At 49.5% G+C, this 26627-nt stretch overlaps 1 protein-coding gene across 1 annotated transcript in view; it reads left to right on the top strand.

The window, feature by feature from the left end:
- Nucleotides 1-26627, top strand: part of IGF2R (insulin like growth factor 2 receptor) — a 2762372-nt gene that overhangs the window by 2118904 nt on the left and 616841 nt on the right. Inside the window, 1 exon segment of the mRNA XM_069606818.1 lies at nucleotides 18894-19106. Within this exon segment, the coding sequence (XP_069462919.1) occupies nucleotides 18894-19106 (213 nt within the window).

The raw sequence follows: 26627 nt of genomic DNA, 5'->3' as shown, positions 1-26627 counted from the left end.
AAGAAACACCCTTCCAGGAGAGTAGATCAGGAGTTGAAGACAAGTAAACGTGAATGCATGAAACAGTAATGTGACATCCTGCCAGGGGAGTAAACCAGAAGTCACAGGTGTATTTGATATTATTGAAAAGTGAAGACGTACTGTGAAGAACCAGGAATGCGACACGGACACAGAGGACTCATGGTGATTGATGCAAACGTTTATTTAAATAATAAAGGGGTTGGAAAATGCCTCACTGTCCCTAATATAGGAGGTATTTCCCAACCTCATCCAACAACTAAGGATCAGTCCTGTGTCAAGATGTCCAAATCAAAAAAGTCCTCTGTCCAAAATACTATCCTAGCACTCTCCGCCTAAAAGTAACTCTAAAGTGATATGGGTGTTGTCTAAAAAAGGTGTAAATCCAACAAAAGTTCCAAATTGAGAATGTTCACAGTTCTAGGGAATGGCCCCCTTCCCCGGGTTTCTTTCAACCAAAACAAAAGTTCAAAAGAATTACTAGGTTCTTTGTAGACCAAGAGGATACCCCCCTCCTCCTGGTGTTGTAATTCACTCCTGGGGAAATGACTCCCCTACCCAGGTCTTTAACGCATTCAGCGCAATTCACAGTCCTAAGGGCATCAATGTTCCTTGGGATTCTCTGACTCACAAAACAGGTTGTATGCGCCTTGAAACACCATTTTGCAGTAACAAATACCCAATAAATAAAAATAAAAATGTAATATACTATCCTGCCAGGTTCTCCTCTTTGTTCATTCACTTTGAATATCAAAGGGGTTATGTTTTCCCCAAGTTCCTCTTTATACTGATGTATTTGGATCTCCCCCACTGATACAGGGTCTATGAAACTCAGTTTGTGATACAAGTTGCAGGGAATTTGCCTCCAGCTCCAGTTAGGAACTAGGAATGTCTTTTGCAGCTCCCTCACGGGGCCCGACCTTCCACTGTGGGCTCACTGGTTTTATGGTGGCTTCCTTGGCTTCTCCGACCCTGCTCTGGTCCTTCGCAGCTTCCGCTCTCGCTCTCTCCAGCTCGGAAGGGCATATGTGTGACTGGTGCCAGATTGCGTGTCGCTCCTCCTACCCTTGCCGGCACAAAGCTCCTCTGCCTCACGTCTCGCTTCGGCGTCTCTTGTCGGCAGGAATGAGTCTCCGGTCCAGACGCTGCCTCCCCCTTTCTCTGTGCTGCTTCTCTGCTTTGCTTGCAGCCTCCTGAATTCTCTCACGTCTCCTCGCTCGTGTGTCCACCTGACAGCTTGACTTCCCCGGCAGTCACTAGCCCATCAGAACTCCCTGCATTACTCCATGACTCCATCTTTGAATTCCCACGTGAGTGAAGGGAGCCGTTTGGAGCAAATCAGATTTTCCAACAGGTAAGCAATCTTCATTTTGGTTGCTCTCTGCCTCGTGCCAGTCTTTGTTACTGGTTTAACTACGTGATGTTTCAAAGTTCTATGGCCAAGTGTTGGAGACTATTGAGGGTTACTGCCACAATATGCCATGAGGGCCTTAGGTACTGAAGGGGTGTCCCTAAAAGGGAATGGGGATACCATGTCTCATCCAATGATGTCACTCCACCGCCCACCCAACCTGCGGGTAGCCTCCTCACATCGGGTCCTCCCTCAAATAGCCTTCCCAGGGGTCAGGATCAGGTAGCAGCTGATGTCCCCTGGCCACATGAGGAGAGGCTACCTCTGGGACAGCAGTGATGACATCCGATTAATCACAGTACATAAAAGGGATGACCCATGCCCCTTTTTAAGGATCAATAAGCAAGTTGAAATACCCTGGCAGAGAATTCACCAGGAACAAGAAACAAAGGGTGATAAAAGAAAAGGGAAGGACCATACCCCCTTAAGCAGAAGTGAAATACAGAGTACAAAATAACTGACAAAAGGGGGGATCGAAGGAAGACAAAAAGTGAAAAGCTGTATTTTCCTTAAAAATGATGGAAACCTAAAAGGGGAGAGATTTGTGGAAACAGTCCTTGCCCTAGCCCCTCTTTTTTGGAAACTGTAAAGCGAAACGTTGAACATGGAAAGAGGTGAAAAGGGAAGAACTCGTCGAAATCATGAAACCATCTTTGACTCTTTCTAGAAATATTTAATGGATACTGAAAGACCAGAAGAAACCTAGGGGAAGGGGAGGCACCTTCCTCTTGTGGAACTTAAAATTCCTTTTTGCTTTCAGCACCTTAGAACTTTGTTTGGAACCTTTAGATAAGCTATAAGTGCATAGCTTATGAACATTCCTATGTATAGAGTGTAAGGGTCAGATTAGGGCTTTTGGACACAGGACAGACAACATTTTCTTTTGGTTTGATATCCCGACACAAACAATCCTCCATTTTACTTAGGTAGTGAAACCCCTCTTAGAAGTATGGACAGGTAGCAGTTTCCCAACCCCTATTTATTATTTTGACAATAAAAGATTCAATTTCTCATTGAAATCACTTACTGTGTCCAATGCCTACTCTTGATCCTTCACAGAACCCTCTATAAACTTGTGAGCAATGCGTAAAGTTCCTACAGCAGGGGTACCTAAGTCTCTATATGTCCACCGGATTTAGTTCGCAGAGAACCTTCATGAGAGCCATAGTTTTCCTATAGTCGCCACTATTGGCAGACAAGGTCTTGTCAGTGGTAGCATAAGCGTGAGATTAAAGGTCCCTCTGATAACAGAGCCCTCAACAAAGGTCTGGACTCTGTTGAGGAGGTCTCCAAGGAACAGATCCAGTCTATCATTGGGGACATGGACTGAGACAAAAGTACATTTATTTCCCAAAAATAGACCCTTAACCCCTAGATAACTCCCATTGGGATCCCTGAGAACCCTCGATTTCTCAAAAGGTATCGATTTATCAAACAGGATCGCAACACCCCTGTTTAGTTCCACTAGAGGCAAAGAAACCAGTTAAGAAACCTTTATACGTAAATTTCTATTCATCTTTTTTTAGCAAGTGAGTCTCTTGTAAGAACACAACTGAGGGGCAGATGTCAAGCAGCTTAGTCAACATCGACTTCCGCTTTACCAGTGAGTTTAAACCTTGAACCTTCCATGTAAGGATAGGCACGGCACATTCAGGTGTAATTCCCTCAAGTGCCGACATTGACGTAAGGAAAGTGTGCCAATGCCCTCCAGTAGGCATCGGCCTGCTTTGCCACCTGCACTTCTTAGGCCCCTGGTATTGCACTTTGTTAAACTCTCCTCTTTACTGGTAACCAGTGCATGGTTTGTAAAGCCATTGATACATTATCACATTTTCAGATTGTCCTTAGCTGCCTCCTTTTGGAAGCTTTAGTAGCTACTACTGTAAAGGGCAGTAAGACCCCTTTAGCACCCCCACCCAGTCATCCTCGCATTTGTTACTGAAGCTCTACTGTCCTCCACCCTGTTTAACTGATAATCTATCCTTTCAAACCATGCACAGTGCCAACAGTGTGTCCTTCTCTATATTACAAAGCATGTCCCCTTTAGTGTATCAGTATCTGATCTCTGTGACAGTGACCCTGGTGTCATCTATACATGGACTTGAGCCGTCCATAAATCTGAGAACTAGTACTTCATTCCCAGGTGGCATCACCCGGCCTATTTTGAGAACAGAACTCATTTGGGTACTAATACTTCCTATAATTCCCTTTGGTATCAGATGGAAAAGCTGGAATGGATGTAGGAGAGTGCATTACACATTCAGGAAGAATGGGAATATGGAGAAACCCTTGTTGGGTTCCGGATGCCAGAAGGGATGCCTTCATTCCTGCTCATCTTGCTGTGCAACACTGTTATGATTGATTAATCCTTGTGGTGCTGCTATTTCTGTCCTTTGGTCAGAGTTAGCCTTCTGGAGCCGAGTCCTTTGTCATTACCTCACTGCCTTCAGACCCTTCCAGCCCTCATCTTCATCATAAGTTCATGAACAGATGTGTTAATTATTGGGGAATTCTTTCTTCACCCTTGACCCTTGGGCCTCTTAAGCTACCAATGATATGGTTAGTCTCACCCAGTTCTTACCTATGCTGAGTCTCTGGTCTTGCTCTTGAAGGCTCCTGGGACAGGTTTGCGTACTCTTTACTCCCACGTCCTGCCCCTTTTCCTCCATACTGTATGGGCGTCCCTCGCAAGGGAACGGAACCCTTTTCACCAGAAAAAATGGTCTTCCCCTCTAAATCTAGGTGCGTGTCGGGGCGCGGCCCCGGGAGCATGGGCTCCCTTGACTCAGCCCACCAGGCACCTCTACTCAGTCGTCTTTTCCGCATCGACTGGCACGGATCTCTTTCACTTAGGCTGTGGTTGAGGCCCTTATTTCTGGCTCGTAATTCCATGCAAAAGCTCCCCTGCAATAGTTTTTTTTCCCCTTTTTGCCTCCTTTCTTCGGCGTCCTAGGTACTCTATCCTCCTGGTGCTAAGCAGGATCCACATGCGCTCTACCTCCGGTGCCTTGGCAAGGACCACAGCTGGGACGGCTGCTCGGCATGCAAAGCACTCACCCCACGCTCATTGAAGAACCGCTTGACCAGGTGGTGGGAGCTCTTCTCAAGATCGCCACCCGAACACATCAAAGAGTACGTCAGGAGGAAGACCAGGCCAAAGGTAGGTGCCCTGTTCTCCTTTGCACCCACAAGGGCGACTCCATCCCAGGGCACGTCCAAGTGGGAGGGGCCTTCCAGGTCCTACTACCAACAAGGGGACAGAGGTTCTAGGAGCTACCGGCCACATGGCTGAGGGGTTTAAGGATCCTCCCGGTCCCGCAGCTGAGGGGCTCCAAGGCTCTTGTACAGGGGATCTTCCAAGGGGCTTATCTCTAATACTGAGCGTAAACCAAAGAGGGGCACCTAATCACTGTACCAGCACTACTAGCGACATGGCCGAGGGCACTCTGCCTCCCAAGCCCTTGCCTGAGGTGCAGGGAAGGATAGAGCCCTCGTAGTCAAGCAAGCAGGCGGAGACTGGTCTCAGTAAGACAGTCGTCACGCAGCAGGCATGTGGCGCAGTACCAGGCAAAATGGCCGCCTGGCCAGACAAAATGGCACATCGTGAGCCTCTACATTCCAGTGCGCAGGTATCGGAACGCCCGCCAAGGTGGGATTGGTCAACCCCAGTCACTTGATCCACCGCATACCCAACAACTTCCACGCAGGGGCGATGCACAGACCCCAGCTACCTGATGTAAGGGGCGGGTGGATCACAGCACAGGTTGTCCAACCAGCACTGACGCAAGTAGCACAAATTGTCGCACAAGGGTTTCTTCCAGTCCCCCTCCCAGGCACCAGCCTCTGAAGGAAAAGAAACAGTGGCAGTGCCATCCAGATCCACAGTTCTCTGGTGGAGGGCAGGCTTGCCTTTCACATTCATTCCTGGCGGGCAAGGTTCCACGGACCCATGGATTCTCTCAGTGGTTTCCGCGGGCTTCCACCTGCTGATACTTTTGAGAAACCTTAAGGTGTCTCACTCACTAGTCCCCGGGGATCTCTCATCCAGCTGGCAAGGACACGGCCATCGCTATTGGATCCAATTCCATGGGGTGGACTAGTGTGGGAGGATCACCTAGGTTGAGGGGTCCTCGGGAGTGGAAGTGGAACACCAAAGGTTGAGATGTGGTATTGTGACATCTTTTCCCCATCTTACTTAGTAGGATACGTAGAAACTCTACGCCACCCTTTCCAACACAAACACTTTCCCACAGTGTGAACGACAACAGACTAATACCCAAGCCGTTTACATGACATGTCCCAACACAAGGGTCAGGCAGAGTCAGGCAATTACCTGCAACTGCACACACCCAACTACCCTTTCCCTTCCCCATAGGGATAAAAGGCAAAGCACAAGAACACACTCCGAGCAATGCCGTACGCGTGAGGAAGCAGCCATTCCAGGATGGCCGTTCAAACGGAGGAGAAAGGCGGCTAGACCGGAGAGTACGTCAAAGAGGGAGTTGCCCTTTTCAAACCAGACCCACAAAGCCTCAGATGAAACAAACATAAGACCGGGAATCGCAGCTGACAGGTGGTGTGATGTATGTCAGCTGTACGTGGCACCCTCCCGCACTAATAGCCAGGGCGAAGAGCTGTGGTTGCCATCGAGGTACTGTCCTTGACTCCAGCGACAAAGGATTCGCCAACGAGTTCAGCACAGCCCGGTGAGTCGGAAGAAGCTGATAGTCGGTGTGTGTTAGGCTCAAGCTTGCAGTAGCAATGTAAATCAGATAAATAGACAATAGGTCTTTGTGAACAAACTTGGTACCAGAGATAGTGGTCTGGCGCCACGTGGGCTCTCAGTCGAAGGTCTCTAACTGGTACCCCTCTCCTGAGCAAAGATACTGTGTTGAACATTGTGACTTATCTAGAGAAACCTACAAGTACCAAGAGGCCATAGAGAAGGCCCGTATAAGGTGTTAAGGTTGTCATAAAAGGGTCGAGCCAAATCCCTTGTACAATCGAAAGTCCTTGACTCATTGCAGAAGTGTTGTTATTGTGAAACAGGCGTTTGCGCCTGCCTGAACGGAACACAATGTGAACTGTGAAGGTATGAAGCCCATGCTTGCCGTAGGCTAACAGAGGGACCCAGCAAAACGATATCGCCCTTCGGCAGTGTCTGTTAAAGATTGGCCAGTGCTTGGGAGGTCTGAACCTGGATGAGGGGGATGTCACTTAACCGAAGGTGGTGTATGATGTGCGAAGCCTGACTGGGGGCTTTAGAGAAAGCCTGACTGGGGCTGAGACTTGGGTGAAGGGAAGAACCTAAAGTGTCTAGAAGGATTTCTTTGTTGAACTGTGGAAAAGCTAAGTGAGCAACTTTGTGATGTTAAGTATGAACCCGACTGAGGGATGTCCACAGTGAGTGGTTGGTCTGAACCTGACTGAGGGAGATCGACGACTGAGAGAAGGATATGATCCCGGCTGCGAGGGATCCAAGGGTGAAGGATAATCACCCAACGTGAAGGTTAACCGAAGGAACTTTGATTTTGTTGCTTTGGTGTATCAGGCCCCCGGGAGCAAGAGGCTTTGCGTGAGAAGAGACTTTGGCACATGTTAGGCAGAAACCTGTGCAGTTCCCTTAGGGAACACTGCAAAAGATTTAGGACTGCAGGTGTTAGCAGTAAACCCACTTGGTAGCAGTCTGTACCACCCAGATTTACCTGGTAGCTGTGGCTGAGCAGTCAGACTTCTCTCAAGAAGAGTTAGGCAGTATGCAAAGTATACACAATAGGCACTTCAGACACACCAATACAAGCAAACACTGACCAGAGATTTGGTATCAAAGTATATAATTATTTATTTAAAAACACACTGTTTGAAACACTCCAGCACTCTTGTTGTAAAATATTCTAAACACAGTTACTATTGTAATATATACACTCCTTTTTCCTTATCAGATAAGTCACAGTAAAACACCACTTATTTTCATACAGAGGTGAGCGCTTAACTAGATGGCACTCCAATAAGTTTGTGAGAAAGGGAGGGAAAAAGACAGAATATGGAAAGGTACACCACTCTAAGATTCAGGAACACTGTTAGCAAGGCAGAAGAGCAAAAGTCACTGGTGAGCCGAAGTCCAAAGGCTGGGCCCACTCTTAGAGAGAGCAGAGCACAAATGCGCCCAAGATCACACAGTTACACTAGGCTTAGAAAGTCTTGCAGAGGGTTCAAAAAAGAGTTTAGAGAGGCTTAGGAAAGTTTAGCCAGGGTGTCCCAGGCTAACCCAGGTTCGAAAGCCGGGGGCTAAATCTACCCCGTACAGTCGGTAGCAAGGGAAGCCAGGCGGGACACGGTACCTTAAGTGGGAAGGATCCTCCAGCGGTGGCAGTTGTTCCTGGCAGTGGGTGCAAGTTGCGTCGTCGTCCAGGGGAAGAGAAGATCTCGACTTGGAGGAAAGATGAAGGTCGTTGCACTACCAGGGAAGAAACCAGCCGCAGAGTTTTCCAGTTAAAGGTGGTACCTTTGTTTGCGGACGTGGTATCCCGGTTGCCGGGGTGCTTGGCACAGGCAAGGCGGCCACGAGGTACATCGGGAAGGCGAAAAGATGGTGAAACTGGTTATCCCCACCAGTCAAAGGAAGACTCTCCGGCGGGAGATCTCCTCTGTCGTTGGGGAAAAGTGGTGAGATGGTCCAGCAGGGCTCCACCGGTGGTGGCGTCGTGGCAGGTCGGCTCAGCTTCTCCCTCGTCGGATTCTTAGGTCCTGTGGCGACTTCTGAAGTTCCAGTCCCCAAAGCCCTGCTTTTATGCAGAAAACCCCCATTCACTCAGCCTAGCTGTCTTCAAACATGCTAAGTGGTGAGCCGGCCGGCTCGCCACTTGGGCCAATCAGGACGGAGTGCGACTTGAGTTGCCTAGGCAACTCAGTCCAGGGTGCCTAAATCCCCCTCCACCCCACCTAAGTACCCCAGACAGAGTGGCACCACTTTGGAGGGCTTCTGTGGAGAAGCCCTCCAAAAAGTGGAACAAAGGGCTCGACTTGGGTTGGAGTCACAGAAGAGAACACAAACGCCATTTTAGAATCATGTTTTGGCAAAAAATACCAACCGGAGAATTAATATTAATTAAATAAACCGGCGGTATGTTCGAGGCTACCGTAAATAATTAAATAAAGATAGTAGCCTAAAACCATGGGAAATCCCATAGGAAAATATTTGCGGTTGAATATAAAAAGTAGTATCCAGTGCCACCAGCCAAAACTCGATCAGGGGGGACAGAGACGTGCCCCCTCGACTAACAGACCCCGGCGCAATCGAATTGCCCCAGCCAGTACGTCCACAATATGATGGTTTGTACTGGTTCTGTTCAGAATTTAAGACTAGTAAAGTCAATGGTGACTTTACATGCCCTGCAAGACAGTAGTCAGTCCCAGGGTATGGAGTCTATACTGGGGGGTCACTATGACACCCCTGTGTTACTGCACTGAGGGTGCTGTGTAACACACATCACAAAAACACATGAAGCCCTATAGAGTAAAAGACCCCATAGCCCATTAAACACATCTAAATTCAAAGAAACATACTCAAATTATGTCCAATAGTGAGGGGAAAAGAGTCTCGCTCTTGGCAGGAGAAAAAAATAAACCCCAAAAATCCAGCAAAGGTGCTGGGGGACTCACTAGGTTAGGAAATTCAGCCTAAACTGAGAATTCTCCCTAACAGCACAGAAGGCCCTGATACTGAGAAAAGGAACTGTAAGCTTGTGCTGGAGAAGCCTGGGAGTGTGCTCTGCTCGAGAGTCCCGCCTTGTCCCGTGCCAGAAACGTGGGGAAGGGAGACCCCACCCATAACATCCTGACTTATTATTTTGTGAACACTTCTTTCTTTTCCTATGAAGATTGTCCCACACTATTTTGTAAAATAGCGGTAAGGATTGGCAATAGGTTTCTTAGTATAGGCCCTTTTATTAGACTAGACTCCACTTGGGCGGTATTATTATTATTGATGGTCGTAGCTTGCTCCCATCTTAGATTTAGGTTTAGATTAGGCATTTATCTCACCCATTTTACAGTTTAATAAACACCCTTGAACTGTCATCATGTGTGTCTGTTTTACGTATGATGCCATGCCTTTGTTAAAATACCTCAATCTCGTCTTCCCCCGCCCCACTCCCACAGAATGGGACGGCAACTCTTCTTGCAGAGATCCGCTCACTCATAGCGAGTCAGACAGTGGAGGTGGTTTCAACCTCACAGAGCGGCATGTGCTTCTATTCACATATCTTTGAAATACAGAAAAAGAACCAGGCTGGCCTGAGAGTTGTACTGGACCTGTCAACTTTTGAACCTTTCCTTACCCCTTCAAAAGTTCAAGATGGTAACGCCAGCAATTATAGCAGAGACACTGTGTGGGGGAGACTGGATGTGCTCCCTGGATCTGAAGGATGCTTACATGCACGTTCCGATTTCAGAGCCCCATCGTTCCTTCCTACGGTTCAGGATCATTGGCTTTCATTTCCAATACAAGTTCCTTCCATTTGGCCTCAATTCGGCTCTGAGGGTCAAGGGTCCTCCATTTGGCCTCAATTCGCCTTTGAGGGTCTTTACAAGGTTAGTGAATGCACTGATAGCCGTTCTCAGAGCGGAAGGCCACCACCTTTATCCATTCCTCGATGACTGGCTCGTGCGAGCGGAGTCCCCCAGAGTCCAGCACGCTGCAGCCAGCCTAATGCACATGCTATTCGAATTGGGGGTTCTCCATCAACCTCACGAAATCAGTTACTTCCCATGCAGTCCTTAGCCTTCTTGGGACTAATTCGGTATACAAGGGTGGAGAGGATCTTCCTCTCGGAAGACAAGATCTCAGTAATCAATAGGGCCACGGAGCATTTCCTCAGCAGACCAGTAACTTCGGCATGGTGGTGCCAACACCCTCTTGGAATAATGGCAGCTTGTCTCCTGGCGGTGTCACATACAAGGCTCAGAATGAGGTGGCTGCAGCTACACTTCTCAGCCTCTCGCAATGAGGAAACTGGCTCCCAAGCATATCTAGTCAGCATACCACAACACCTGCACCAGGAGCAGGCCGTTAAGACAACCACTACCGGAGGCCACCCTCCGCAACGGGAGATGTCACCAGTTTGCGTTCTAGATGGGGCTAGGCAGGGGCTCAATGAGTGATGCGTTGCAGATTCAGTGGAACAACATGAGTGCATACGCTTTTCCTCCCTACCCTGTTGATTCACAGGGTCATCTGCAAGGTCAAGGGGTCGCAGAGGCTTAGTCTCATCTTAATAGTGCCGCAGTGGCCGGCCAGACCTTGGTTCTCTGAACTCCTTTGACTGTCAGTTCAACCACCAGTCCTCCTTCCAATGGGACCAGCCCCCCTACTATCCCAGCAGGGAGGTACAGTGGTTCATCCTGCTCTGCAGAAGTTAGCCCTTGCAGCCTGGTTCCTGAACACGTCATCCTAAAACATCTACACCTGTCTCCGGACAACTTGCTATCATTCAGGGGGCAAGAGGCAGCTCCACTAGGAGTCAATACAGGAGCAAATGGACCAGGTTCTGACACTGGCCCAAGGCAAACAATGTAGACCCTCTGCCATGTACACTAGAGCATGTGCTGTCTTTTTCCGGGTTTGGGGTTCAAAGACCAAATAAAAAATGTTTGAGGGAGAAATAATCTTCGGTCTTTTCTCCCCTGAACATTACTGACTTGCCTACACCCCCACCCCCAAAACCCCTCCACCCCCCTACTTAGCTTACAATCCGTCTTGCTGTGTCCCTGCAATGCCTGTTCCCTTTCGTCCATGATCGGGAACCGGCACCGCAGGGTCCTTACTTTTTTTTCTTTTCGGGACAGCTGCCGGGTTGTCCCCCGCACACAATATAGTGAGCAAGGGATCAGGGGACAGTCCCCCCCTCCCCCCAACCCTCAGCACAGAATGCGTGATTTGGTCAAACTTTTCGGCCGTCTGATTTTTCGAACGGCCGAAATTCGCCCAAATCACGCATTCAGTCTTTTCTATTTGGTCATTTTGGACAAAACTTTTTTCCGTGCATCTGTCACATTCAGACGTGCAGGTAGACACCTGTCGTACCTACCTGGCGGCCATAGGGGCTTACAGAAACTCCAAAGATGACCTCTTGTCCAATCCGGTGGTCAAAAGGCACTTGGCGGGTCTGACCAGATTGTATCCCTGGTCAAGCGCCCATACCCGGTCTAGGACCTTAACGTGGTGCTGGGCACCCTGGCCCACAAGCCTTTCGAGCCCCTGGCCTCAGTAGATGTCAGGCTGGTTACTATAAAGACTGCTCTAGTGGTTGGCCTTACCTCAGCGTGCAGGATCAGTGAGATACAGGCAATAGTGGCATCAGAGCCATATACCACATTTCACCCGGGACAAGGTGGTGCTGAGGACGCACCCTTAATTTCTCCCAACGGTCATGTCATCTTTTCACCTCAATGAGGGGATAGTACTTCCAACATTCTTTCGAGATCCAAAGGACGAGGTACAGAAGCGGTGTACTGTCTGAAGATTTTACCTGGACAGGACTCAGAGCTTCCGTAAATCGGATGCCCTGTTTGTCACTTTCAGCAGGTCAAAAACAGGCTGTCAAACATCCAAGGCCTCTGTAGCGAGGTGGATGGTGATGGCCATCAAGAAGGCATACAAGGGGCAGCACATGCCTTTGCCAGCAAACATGCACGCCCACACCATCAGAGCCAAAGCAACAGCTGTGACCTTCCAAAGACACGTTCCATGGCAGACGATCAGCAAGGCGGCTTCTTGGGCTTCCCTATTGGCCTTCTGCAAACACTACTGCTTGGATGCCAATGGCAGATCGGATGCAGCATTTGGCCAGGCAGAATTTAAAAACCTGTTTTCTTAGATGGGCAACTCTCCTCCCCAAGCCTACGTTCAGTTGTAATCGCCCCTACAGTATGGAGGAAAGGGGACGGGACCTAGGAGTAATTATATGTACTCTTACGTCCCGTCCCCTTTCCTCCATACTGTATGGGCGTCCCTTCTTAGGGACGGGAGACAGAACCTTTTTCACCAGAAAAACCTTCTTTCCCTTTAATTTTAGGGGCGCGCGGCCCTGGGAGCATGCGCTCGCCTGACTCCGCCCACCAGCGCCACCCCTCAGTCCCCTTTTCCGCTTCGACTGGAACGGGCTTATTTCACCAGCGCTCCTGGGTTTGGCCTTGCCGTGTAATTCCACGCGCTCTTCCCCTTATTCTTCTACTATCTTTTTGTCTGTCTTTGTCATCTAGGTAGCTGGTCCTCCGGTGTAACGCTCCTCCCCGGCACATGTCGACTTCAGCGGGCTTCAGCAGGTGTCCAGCCTGCGAGGGGCTCTTTGCTACGTCTGATCCCCGCGCTCTCCTCCGCTGCCTTGGCCCTGACCACGGCTGGGAAGGTTGCACTGTGTGCAACGCTCTGACTCTGCATGCACTAGACTAGCTAGGTGGAGGGAGCTCTTCGAAGGGTCGCCTCCAGAGGACTTGAAGAAGTTTGTCAAGCAGAGATCGAGGCCCAAGGGAGGGCCATTATTTTCCATCCACCCGTAAGGGCGACTCCTTCCCTAGGAAACGCCCAAGCGGGGGGTAACCTCTTGGGTTCTGTTACCAGCACACGTACCGAGGCTAACACAGCTACTGGCCTTATGGCTGAGCGGTCTCCAGACCCTACCAGTATCCGTGCTGAGGGACCGCAAGGTTCTTCTACCGGGTCTACACCCGAGGGGCTATGCCCTGTTACCGGCTCCATGGGCGAGGGGACCCCTTCACGCAGCACTACCGGCGACAATGCCGAGGGCAATTCGCCTTCCAGGTCTATACCTGAGATGCGGGATAGGCCTTATGTTCCAACACCGAGAGTCCTGGGCGAGGCTGTGCCCAGAGGGGCATGCGCCACTACTTTGGCACGTGGCATGCAGTCTGACAAAATGGCTGTCGTGCCAGACAACATGGCTGCTCGTCCGATGCCACTCCTAGGAACAGAGCAGGCCGGTGAACGAGTTTCAAGGTGGGACTGGTGTCAACCAGGTATGTGGCCTACAGTGTATCCATCAATAGCGCAGGGCAGGTTCCCCCTGCAACCCAGACCGAGTGTGTGCTTCGGCCCCAGCAGCCCCCAGCCACTCCGTCCATATCTCCTGCCTCCTCTTCAGCCTCCGAATGCGGGTTCTTCAAGAGGTTCTTGCTACTGATGCGAACCCCCCAGATGGGGGCCATCCTAAGGGATGCAGTCAGGGACTTGTTCCCTCCGGTCACTACTTCGGCACCCATAGTCACTCCCCCCATGGCTCCTGCACAACAGGCCCCTGCGCAGCCCCCGCTGCCCCTGCCGGCTCCTCCGATTCCGGCTCCAACAGTACAGGCGGTTCCACACCAGCGTTTGCAGCAGCCTCTGGCCCCGGTCTCCACACCACAGTCCAGGGTGCCCAGCACTCTGCCACCTGCTCCGGACCAGCTGGACACCCTGGTGGACACAGATGAGGACGACGACCCTGACACTCTGTCGTCAGCGATGGCCTTCCACGACAGGCACCCTTCAAGGCGGGTCTAGGAGAATCTAGGCTGGTAGCGCAGGACATCATGGAGTCCACAGTTGCCCACATCGATACCTCGTGATTGGCCCTCTGCACCGCCACGGACATGAGGATGACGGCCTGGCATCGGGCTACCAAGTTTAACCCTGACGTCCAGGATCGCATGTTTGACCTTCCATTCGAGGGTAGTTACCTCTTCCATTCTACCTTCGATGAGGAATTAGAAAAAAGAACAGCTCGCAAACTGCAAAGACTTTATCCTGACGGAGGCCACGCCAAGGCGTATGCCCAGTCGCATCAATGCTCCAACAAGGGGCGGGCGTTTGGTGGGTTCTGAGGATTCCAGGAACGGAGGACGAGACAACCTGACCGTTCACCGAGTTAGCACCGGCGCAAGCAACAAAAAAAGGGGCAGAGGGCCAAGGGATTCTTCCAGTCCCCCTCCTCAGCAGCAGCTTCGGAGAATAAAAAGGCATGACACGTCCCTCCGGGGTCCACGTGTCTCCAGTGGGGGGCAGACTAGCCTCTCGCGTGCATTTCTTGCTCCAGAACTTTGCGGACCCTTGGATCATCTCAGTAGTATCCACGGGTTGCCACCTGCCTATACCTCCCTCTCCTCCTCCTCCTCCTCCTCCCTCCCCTCCACACCCACAGATTGGGACGTCAACTCTGTTGGCAGAGATCCGGTTGCTCGCCGAGAGCCAGGCAGTGGAAGAAGACCAGCCTCCCAGAGGGGCTTAGGCTTCTATTCCAGGATTTTCGCAATACAAAAGAACCACCAGGCTGACCTGAGACTTGTGTTGGACCTATTCACTATCAAACTCTTCATCCCTCTTCAAAAATTCAAGATGGTTACGCCAGCACTCATTGCAGAGACTCTAGACAAGGGACATTGGATGTGCTCCCTGGATCTGAAGGATGCCTACCTACACGTCATGATTTGGCAGCCCCACAGCTCCTTTATACGCTTCAGGATAATGGGCTGTCATTTCCAGTACAAGGTGCTACCCTTTGGCCTCAACTCAGCCGCCAGGGTATTTACCAGACTAATGAATGCAGTGGCAGCCCTACTCGGGGCCCAAGGCCACCATGTCTACCCGTACCCGGACGACTGGCTCGTCAGTTCGAGATACCTGGAGGGGGTGGTCCACTCTTATGAGTACACTCCACGACCTGGGGTTTACCATCAACCTCAAGAAGTCTCAGTTGCAGCCCATGCAGTTCCTCACCTTCCTGGGCCTCGTCTGGATATCAGTTCCGAGAGAGTTTTTCCCTCGGAGGACAAGATTACGGCCATCAAGAGGGCCTCCACGCACTTCTTTACTAGACCAGTGACTTTGGCTTGGTTTTACCAGCACCTACTGGGTATCATGGCAGCACTCCTCTTGGCCATGCTGCACAAGAGGATCAGCATGAGGAGAGTGCAGCTGCACTTTGCAGCATCATGGAATCGGGGGAAGGGCTCCCAAGCAGAGCTGGTCAGCATACCGCCTTCCCTCCACTCGGACCTCACGTGGTGGTCTATGGACTGCAATCTGCAGAAGGGCAGGCCATTCGGCAGCCGGCTCCGCAGGTCACCATTACTACACAGACTCCTCCCTAGAGGACTGGGGAGCCACTCTTGACAGCCATAGCGTCCACTGAGTCTGGACCCGGCAGGAGTCGCTTATCAACTGGCTGGAGATAAAAGCCGTCTGGCTAGCCCTCAGGGCCTTCCTTCCACTAAACGGGGGCAGGACTGTCCTAATACAGACCAACAACTCGACCAGCATGTACAATGTCAACAAGCAGGGGGGTTCTAGGTCGGCCAGCATGTGGGAATGGGCCCTGGAAAACATCTACCTCAGGGCCGTCCACCTCCCGGGGGAGGCCAACTTGGAAGCGGACAGGCTCAGCAGGCTGGGAGCGAACAATTATGAGTGGCAATTGAACGACCAGGTGCTGTAGGTGGTCTTCAACGCATGGGTCCATTCTCGGGTGGATCTATTTGCCTCCTGGAAGAACAGGTTCGCGTCTTGGCAAGGACAGGGCCTGGCTACCTGGGCGACGCCATGCAGATACAATGGGAGGGCATAACAGCCTATACCTTTCTTCCCACACCCCTGATCCCCAGGGTACTCCGCAAGATAAAGGAAGCTTGTCACCTCAGCATCATAGTGATAGTGCCTTGGTGGCCAGCGAGGCTGTGGTTCTCCGAACTGCTCAGCCTCTCGCACAGACAACCCATTCACATTCTGCTGGGCCCAGCACCTCTCCTGTCATAGCAGGGAGGCAGGGTTCTCCACCCCGGTCCTCAGAAGTTAGCCCTCGCAGTTTGGTTCCTGAGCAGGTCACCCTCAAGCACCTGAGCCTATCTCAGGCTAACCTGGAGTCATCCAGGGCGCTAGGTGGAAGGCCACTGGGAGCCAATACAAGAGTAAATGGAACAGGTTCTGTCACTGGGCAGAACCTGAGGAGATCGACCCCCTGATGTGCACACTGGATGATGTGCTCTCGCTCTCGGTACACCTTGCCCAGTCAGGCATGTCGCATCTATCTGGCAGCCATAGGGGCCTACAGGAATTCGGAGGAGGAGGTCTTCTTCTCTTCCAACCCAATAGTCAAACATCTGACGGGCTTGTCCAGGCTTTACCCGCCCATCAAGAGGCCACATCCTGTGTGGGACCTCAATGTGGTGTTGGGCGCCTTGGTGCACAAACTCTTTAAGCCAATGGTGTCCGCGGACATCAGGCTGGTCACCATCAAGACAGCTCTGCTAGTAGGACTCGCCTCCACTCGCAGAGTCAGCGAGATCCAGGCTCTGGTGGCTTCAGAGCCCTATACCACTTTCCACAGGGACAAGGTGGTCCTACGGATGCACCCGGCGTTCCTACCTAAGGTACCCTCTGCTTTCCATCTGAACGAGGAAATATTATTTCCTATGTTCATCGCGGACCCCAAGGACGAGGCTAAGAGAGTTTTACACTGTCTGGATGTCAGACGCGCTCTAAAATTCTATCTGGATAGGACCAAGGGCTTCCGCAAATCGGACGCACTCTGTCACCTTTGGGGGCTCCAGACCTGGATATCAGGGATCCAAGGCATCCATCGCAAGGTGGATGGTTGCGGCCATCAAGGAGGCCTATGAGGGGCAGCGCAAGCCGCTGCCAGCCAACATGCACGCTCACGCGGTCAGAGCCAAGGCCACTGCCATTGCCTTCCAGCGGCAGGTTCCGTAGCAGGTCATAAGCAGGGCAGCAACCCTTCAGCTTTCTGTAAGCATTACTGTTTGGACGCCGGCTCTAAGTCAGACGCGGCCTTCGGACAGGCGATTCTAAGAAACTTGTTTGCTGAAGGAGGGTCTCCTCTCCACCCTGGGGCTACATTCAGTTCTAATCACCCATACATTATGGAGGAAAGAGGATGGGACGTAAGAGTAATTAGAAGTTACTCACTTAGTCCCCTTTCCGCCATACGTCCCACCATCCTCCCCTCTAATAATACAGGTGTCATTAGGCAATGATAAATATTGTCGACGCGTCAATGGGGACTGAGTAGTGGCGCCGGTGGGCAGAGTCAGGAGAGCGCATGCTCCCAGGGCTGCACCCCCACATGCCTCTAAATTTAAAGGGGAAGAAGGCTTTTCTGGTGAAAAAGGTTCCATCTCCCGTCCCTAGGAAGGATGCCCACACAGTATGGAGGAAAGGGGACTAAGAGTACGTTAGTCAATACAGAGAGTAACTTGTAATTTACTTACTGTAGTGACTAACACACTCCTAGTCCATAGTCTCCTTTCCTCAATGCGTCCCACCATCCTCCCCCTTAATAAACCTGTGGCTTTAGGCAATTGTAATATAGCTGACGCATCAAAGTGGAATGAGGAGATGGGCTGGTGGGCGGAGTGAGGGGAGCGCATGCTCGCCTTCATCTAAATTTAAAGGGAACTTCATTTTTTCTGTTGAAAAAGGTTCTGTTTCCTGTACCTAGCGAGGAACACCCATACAATATGGAGGAAAGGGGACTATGAACTAGGGGTGTGTTAGTCACTACGTTGAGTAACATATCATTTTGCTCACCTGCATGCTACCGTAGCATTCTTCATAAGGCTTTAAGCCCTTGCTTGCAGCGACACTCCTAGTCTCTAGTTGTAAAACTTGGACACTGGAATCTGCTGTAGGATCCCTCTGACCAGTTAGTACATTTATACTTGGTGTATATATATGCAAATGGCAGAGTAAAATTCTATGAAACGCAATAAACATACCAAAGAGAATCTTTCTGGCTGACTTCTTCCCTCTGCCTCCTCCATGTACCTGCATACTGCACGCTAATCAGTCCCTTGACTGCAAAAGGTGAACCTTGGGCCTCAGCACTATTTCTGAAAGTCTGTCGGACTTCAAGGATCACAGCACTTACGTTGATGTGTTTTATTTTTTTCCTTCGGCTAACTTTCAAGCCCCCACAAACTTAAACGTTTAGTGAAGACACCAGTGGAGAAAATACAGGTTTGGGGTGATATTGCTTCTGCGCTGTTGTTCCCACCTGTGTGCTGTGCTGTCTGTTGCCTGTCTATCTTGTTCAAAATACAGCAAAAAATTGTGGTATTTTTAATTCATTCTCAATCCATCCAGTTGCATACATGGTCTTTTTTGTTTCCTATTACTGTTGAGCTTCATAATGTGATTTCCAAAGTGAGTGGCGCAGATAAAAGCAGAAGAGACTACGTTACTACTTTAGCTGCCCTCTGGTGGCTAAAACCAAAGCACAGACTTATTTCATTAAAACATATTCTGTTATTTATCAACTCTTGCTTGAATGATCCATTGCCCTTGCTCATCTCCAATGTGTTTTTTTTCCTACCGCCACTCTTGCTTTTGTTTACCCTCCTTTGACCCTTAGATCTTTCTAAAGCTATGTAACATTGATTGTGTCTTGATGTACAGGTAAAATGTTCAGTGCAGAACGGCACAGCTCTCATTGATCTGAGCCCCTTGATACATCGCAGTGGGTATTACAATGCCTATGCAGATTCCATCTCAGATGACACTTCTCCAGACTTCTACATCAACATCTGTCAGCCTCTCAACTCCATACAAGGTGTCGACTGTCCATCTGGAGCGGCTGTCTGCATGGATCCTGATAATGGGCCACCAGTTGTAAGTTACCACTGGGGCTGTTTTCAATGCATTTATTTGTCATTCAACTTTGAATTTAGTATAGTGGTTATACATTTGTTGAATTGTGCCCCATGGGGATTGCAATCTCTGTGTGAGAGAATGACAACAGAAATACTCCAGTACTTCGAATGTCTAGTAGGTTGTCCCCTATTATCCCCTTTTCTAAGGACTGAAGCCAGAAAAGACTTGGACTATCGTCTCATGAAGTATGTGCCGAAACCTGGGAAGCTGAGACCAACCTCTTATCAAAAGAAGTTGATGTGCTGAAAACCGGGGAGATTAAATATCCGTCTTCGATCTCAAGAAAAAGTTGATAGGTTTATTATTGGGAGTAATCGCTAGAACTCTGCTGGCCTTGAAAAGTGCAACATGTCTTTCACCAGTGATGAGGTTGCTGGTATTTTGTAAAGAGGACAAGGGTCTGTGATGAGGCTAGTATCTTGGCCTTGGCCTTGTCAAGAGGAAACTGGAACCTTCTCAACCTATGCTGGGAGGCCCACCAGGGAGCAATGCAGAGCGGAGCCAATCCTGCCCTGAGGTGAACAGTGGCATCAGAGACGCCCTCAATCCCACTCACCCTCCTTGTGCCAGTATATTTTCTTGCAGTCCCTTCTCTACAGCCCCTGCTCCCATCTCACAAACTGGACAGTGTCTTTCTCTTAATTGCAATTCTCCAATTTCAGAAGAAAAATTTGAATGGTTACTTGCCTGTTGTAGAGGGAAATGGAGCCGTATAGCGAAAACAACGCCAAAGATGGCAGTCCCGAGGTGGAACAAGAAAAAGCCGCACAGTGAAACCAACACCCTTAACCGTGGTGCTCCACAACTGGATGAACCTCAGCTATGCCAGACATCCACCCTGGGACGGGGGAAGCCTGAGGACATTGTTATGCACCAGTGATCTGGCACAGCACCAAAAAGACTTCTTAGACCAACAGAGAAAGAAAAAAGGGGGGGGGATCAACCCTGCCGGGATAAACTTACCTGGAGACCCCATGTTGCTGTGCCCCAGAACAAGGACATGGACATTGGCAGTCGATCAGAGTGTGCGGCGAGCCTGTACGAAGGAAGTGGGCTAGGGTTATTCCCCTTTTCAAGATTTTCTCTTGACATACACACTGTTGTTGGGGGAAGACTGGACAGATTGGCTGGGAAAAGGTGACCCATTCTCACACAGTGGTTAGGGGCTTTAAGCAGGAAATATAGGTTTTTCAGGTGAGGTTGGGGGTAGAGGACGACCAAGAGACCAGCAGGAGGCAGGAGTTAGCAACGGTTTGTGGAGAAGATTCATGAAGCTGGTGAGGAACTGGCTTGAAAGTGAATAGTGATCAGAGAGGTTAGTGTAAGGAGTGAATGTGAATTGAATGATAGAGGGTTAAAAGAGGGTGTTTGAGTAGTAGTATGAGGCGGAGAGTGGTGGTGGGGGAGGGGGAGAGTGGTGGTGGGGTAAGGCAGAGAGTAGGGGTGGGGGAAGGCGGAGAGTAGGGGTGAGGGAATGCGCAGAGTAGGGGTGAGGGAAGGCGCAGATTAGGGGAGAGGGAAGGCGCAGATTAGGGGTGGGGGAAGGCGCAGATTAGGGGTGGGGGAAGGCAGAGAGTAGGGGTGGGGGAAGGCAGAGAGTAGGGGTGGGGGAAGGCGGAGAGTAGGGGTGGAGTGGGGGTAGTGGGAGGCGGAAAGTAGTGGTAGTGGTGGGGGAGTGGGAGGCGGAGAGTAGTGGAAGTGGTGGGGGAGGCGGAGGCGGAGAGTAGTGGTAGTGTTGGGGGAGGGGGAGGCAGAGAGTAGTGGTGGGGAAGGGGGAGGCAGAGAGTAGTGGTAGGGGTGGGGGAGGGGGAGGCAGAGAGTAAGGGCAGCGGCAGGGGTGGGGGAGGCAGAGAGTAGGGGCAGCGGCAGGGGTGGGGGAGGCGGAGAGTAGGGGCAGCGGAGGCGGAGAGTAGGGGCAGTGGAGGCGGAGAGTAGGGGCAGCAGCAGAGGTGGGAGAGGCGGAGAGTAGGGGCAGCGGCAGGGGTGGGGGAGGCGGAGAGTAGAGGCGGGGGTGGGGAAGGTGGAGAGTAGAGGCAGGGGTGAGGTAGGTGGTGAGGGAGGCGGAAAGTAGTGGTGGGAGAGGCGGAGAGTAGGGGTGGGGGCAGCAGAGAGTACAGGCAGGGGTAGGGGAGGCAGAGAGTAGGGGCAGGGGCGGGGAGGCAGAGAGTAGGGGCAGGGGCGGCGGAGGCAGAGACTAGTGGCGGGGGTGGGGGAGGCGGAGAGTAGTGGTGAGGGAGGCGGAGAGTAGTGGTAGTGGTGCAGGTGGGGGAGGTGGAGAGTATGGGTGGCGGAGAGTAGGGGTGGGGGAGATGGACAGTATGGGAGGACACCATGCCTTTGCAGCAGGCTGAAGGTGAGGCAATGAGCATATTTGCACCCCCTCCCACTCTGACTTCCATGGAAGTGCCCATCCGGTCTGCCTCAGCCTCGAACTGTGCCCGACCTGTGGCACTATGAAGATAGTGGAGTGTGGATAAGACCTTCCTGGGGCTGGCGATGTGGCAGAGATACTGGGCTGAAAGGGTGCATATGGTGAGGCGTTAGCTTACATGCGGTGTGCCAGCCACAGTGTGGAATGCCTTGAAACATCCCCATTTTGGCTTCGATGGAGGCCTGTGCTGTTTTAGAGTCCTTTGTCCTGCTGCGGCATTGTCTCTAAGTGGGAGGATATTGACATGAGTTGTGGAGTGCCCTGGGGCTGTGCACGCTTTGGCTCAGATGAAAGCAGTGACTGCCTCGGTCCTCTTCCATACTGCTGTGGTGTCTTTTGGCACGGTGGCCGGCGGGAAGACCTACTTGAAATTCTAGAACGGTCAGTGCTCCACCTGCAGTAACTACAGCCCCGGTGCGGGGAAGAGAACCCTAGTGAGGGTGCTCCCCACACCCCTTGCAATAAATGAGACACTGCACATGGAAAACGAAATAAACCAAGAACTATTCTTCATAGATGGAAATTACATGGAGAAAGTAACATTTAATTTGAAGGTTTTTTAACTACAAACTATAACCACATAGTGGATATTACGGTGTGCAACCAACACCAAATGTTAATAAGCCTTGGTCTCCATATTTCTTAGACTGCACATGCTTGTCATCATGTACAAACAAAGAGGCCTATCAGGTTCTGTGTCCTTGAAACCACCCGGTCAAATGTTTTAAAAAACTAGAAATGATCCTTTGTCGTGCTTACGGCGTGCTCAACTTGTTTGCCCGACAATGCAGATGCAGGAGCCACTTAGTACTGATACCAGTTGTTTCAGGCTTTTTCAATAACTCTCTGCAGTTCCCGAATCGAGAAGTGGTGTTTTGCTGTAACATGTACTTCGAGTCCAGACTTGGGTTAGACACAGTTCTAGCTGAAAGTGAGAAACTGAAAACAATGGGTTTTGTTATAATGCAGGTCGATGACCAAGAGGGGACAGGGAAGCATTTCTGGGAGACAAATTAACTAAATATCAATTTGGACAGTCTAGGTAGACATTGGAAGTTGGTGTTCAGTGATAAGGATATGAAGGAATTGAAGAAGGTGGGATGGGAGGGGATCATGTCCTCTCTATAGAGAAACTCAGCATAATGACCACTATGATAAGCCAAATGTTAGGAGAGCCCCGAGAGATGAGGTGTTGCTCAAAAGCAGTCTAGAGTATGATTCCTTGAAACTTATATCTTGGAATTTTAGGGGCCATTTTAGGGGGCCATGGGCATTTACAACAAATATTGATCTGGTTACACTTCTGAAGGAGGCAGATCGAATCCTACTCCAGGAAACCTGGTTTATGGAGGCACCAGTGTCTGACGGTTATGAGGTAATCTGCCAGCTAAACCTAGCTGTGGAGGGCGCCCATCAGGAGGTCTGCTAGTCGGGGTACGGACAACACTGGGCCTAACCAAGGTGGATACTTTGATGCTCCCCTTTGGGGCTTTGGCAGTTGCCTTCCATAGTTATGCATTAAAAAAAAAACGTACTTATAATAAATGTATTTTGCCACTCATGGATAGCGAATTTAGACGAATTTATGTCCCAAATATTGAACTGCATTATACAGTGGCGTGAGACGATAGAGATGGGTAATAATATAATCGCTGGTGACCTGAATACAAATAGCTTAACCCCAAAAGACATCATGGATGGTTTGGAAAGAAATGACCTAAAACATACTGCAGGCAGAAAATCGATGGGGATGTTGAAATCAGTGGCCTTGTCAGTGTTGAATGACTCTTTTGATGGGGGAAAGATGGGGTCGCACACATGGCATAGGGGCTCCCAAACTTCTTCTATTGATTATATCTGTACAGACTTTGAATTCAAAGAGAAATGCAGTGATTTGAAAATTATTACGACTGACTGTAGCGACCATTGCATGTTAAATGCGATTTTTGTGGTTAGCTATTCTCAATCCATGGGAGCCCTAGGGACCTGATCTCTAATGTCAAGGGGAACAAACTTTGAGTGATACAAAATCACAGAGGTCCAAATAGCCATCTGAGGAGCATATATGGCCAGTCAGAATTGGAATGGAAAATGAACGTGTTTTGTACAGAGACATTTGATGGGCTCCTTAATGAATTCCACCCCGGGAGCGGTCATAATGGGGGAAAGACTATTAGGAAGACAAAGAACAACATCAAGCATGTCTTTGATGAGGATTTGGCGGAGGAAAAAGAGGATGAGAAAAGGAACTGAGTGGTCAGAACTGGACAACTAGAGGGGGCAGCTTATTCTAAAAAGGTGAAGAGTATTTAACGTATAGAAACTACTGCAAAAGCAGAAGAATGATTATGCTGCAGAGGGCTGTTGAATCTATGTTGAATGTCTTGATTAAGAAAGATGCTAGAGTTTTCTGGCAGCTGGTAAATTTGGGGAACATGGGACACTCAGTTAAACAGTTGAATGCAGTGTCAGAACGGCAATGGATAGCCTTCTGTATGGGAGTAGTGAGAAGCAGGGAGAGACTGAGGATGTAGAAACTGAAGGATGGGGTGGATGAGAGGAAGAGATATTGCTGCCTATTGAGACAGATTCAATTATGGCGTTGATTGGGGCATGCAGTAATTCACGAGCAGCTGGTCCGAACAGGATGTCTAATGCTCTATTTAAGGCTGAGACAATAATCTGTGGGAAGATCTTGACAATCAGATTTAGAGGAATTATAAGATCTGGGGTGCTTCCATTGTTCTGGGAACTGGCTAATGTAGTGCCTATCTATAAGAGGGGACCCAGAAATGGCTCAAAGAACTATAGACCTATCTCTCTGATCGACGCAGATGGCAAATTATTCTCAACAGTAATCTTAGGCCACTTAAATAATGGGTCAGGAATTCAAAGAGGCTATCAATGCTACAAAAAGGCTTTTGAGAGGGTCACTCAACTTCTCTCAATGCAGTAGCTCTAAGTATCTTCCAGCACTCTGCTTTGGCGGCAAAGGAAGGGTCAATTTTTGTAGTCTCCATAGATTTATCCAATGCATTCGACAGGGTGGACCGTAAGCTACTCTGCTCCAAGTTGCAGGACTGGGGGATACCTGACAATTTGCTGAAGATACTAAAGAAACTACACAGCAACTCAGCTATCGAATAAGACTAAATAAAGAAGGGGATCTAGCCAGGCGTGTCGAAGTTAAAAAGGGCGTACATCAGGGGTGCATTTTGGCTCTGTGTATTTTCAATTTGTACGTCTCGGACATGTGGAAATATCTGGAGAAGTGTGGTTTTGTTACACCAAAAATAGGTAATGTGAGAGTTCTGGGGCTATCTTATGCAGATGACTTCCTTCTTTTTGATGTTACAAAAAAGGGTCTGCAATAACTCATGAACTGCTTTATGAAGAAAGATGAGGAAAATGGGGTAAAAATCAATCCAGCCAAGACTAAGATTTTGCACTTCTCGAGAGAAAGGAAAAGAGAGAATATGTCCTGGTTCTTAGAGGAGTATAAACTCGGATGTTCGGAGCCATGACATACCTGGGCTTCAACATCTTCGCACACCCATCTAAGGTACAAATCTGGGATGGGTGAAAGCTAAGGGGAATGCATTGGCTATTCAATGAACAAAGTTGGATGGAAGATTTGGTAGATTTTCAATCAAACCAGCTGTCAAATTCTATGAGGGGAAAATCATACCCAAATTGCTGTATGTGGTGTGGGGGGGAGGAGAGTCTGGGGATGTCTTCTATGGAAAGGCTGGAATCCCTTGAAGCCCTGATCTGGAGACTGGAGAGGGTGCTTGAAACCTCCTAATTCAATCCCAATGCCAGCAATAAGGTTTGTATTGGGGCCAGTGGCGTTGCCAGGAATCAAATTTAGGAGGGGCACAGAGGGGGCCAAAGACAAAAGTAGGGGGGGGCACAGACAAATGTAAGGGGAGAACATGGTCACTGCTCGTCTTAGGCGGGGGGCACAAGGGGAGCACATGGTTTCACAGGGGGGGGCCGGCCCCCCCAGGCCCCTCCTAGAGACGCCACTGATTGGGGCTTCTATCACTTAAGGCATGAGTCAACTGGAAAAAACTGTCTTTGCTGGCTAAAATTGTTGAACCCATGGAAGTTCTTTTTATGTGCATTTGAAAAAACATCTAGCATTAATGAAGTCTCTAGGTAAGAAGGAAGACGTCATATGTGTCCTAGACAAGGAGCGTGAGCATGTCTTGGATGAGTTGGGGTTAGACATGGGCTGGCTGCTAATAAATCAAGGAAAAGTTAAGAAATAACAATGTGACACTGAAACGTTTCCATGCATACCCCTCCCTAAGCCGTCTGTCAACAGAACATAAACTTAGGGGAAAAATTTAATTCATTATGCATCAATTTCCGAATAAATTCATGCGTAATCAAATCCTTAGACTAAGGTGGAACATATTATACTCTAAGGAAATCCTCTTGAAGCATTGAAGTCTAAATGGGCAGACAAGTGATTGTAGGTTCTGTGGGTCTGATGGGACGGTTGAAACAATTAGACACATGATTATGGACTGTGTGTCTTTTTGAAATCTTTGGCGTTATTAAAGACAAAACCTGCCTCAAATATGAGCGGGTGAGGGGTTTTAAGGCAAATTGAGAAGGTGAAGGAAAAACCTTAGAATATTAAATGATATTGCACAGGATTTCAATTTTTTCATTTTACTGGGGCCCCGGAACTAATAGCCATGTGTTGTGTTCTGGGGTTCTTTTATTCTGTCATTTTTATTCGGTTTAAATAAGAAAAATGTATTGTAATTTTTGTTGCAGTTTTTGATGTGTATGTAATGGTAAAGGTTTACTTTAAACCAAGACAATAAAAATGTAACTCTACACTAAGCAGAAAGTGAAGGATTGCAGTGAGAAATTAACTTAATGACTACACTCAGCTAGTCTAGCATGTGCACTTTGGTGTCAAAAGATGGAATAGATAAATCTGTAGATGGTATAACGCTATGAGCCATGCCAACTGCACGCTGAGGTGTGGCATGCACAAATTAAGCCGAGGTGTCCGCAGAACTCACTGA

This window comes from Ambystoma mexicanum, chromosome 4p (assembly GCF_040938575.1).
Source record: "Ambystoma mexicanum isolate Mex_15411 chromosome 4p, UKY_AmexF1_1, whole genome shotgun sequence".
Taxonomy (NCBI): domain Eukaryota; kingdom Metazoa; phylum Chordata; class Amphibia; order Caudata; family Ambystomatidae; genus Ambystoma; species Ambystoma mexicanum.
Note: the sequence above shows the minus strand (reverse complement) of the source record. Positions and strands in the feature narration are given on the sequence as shown.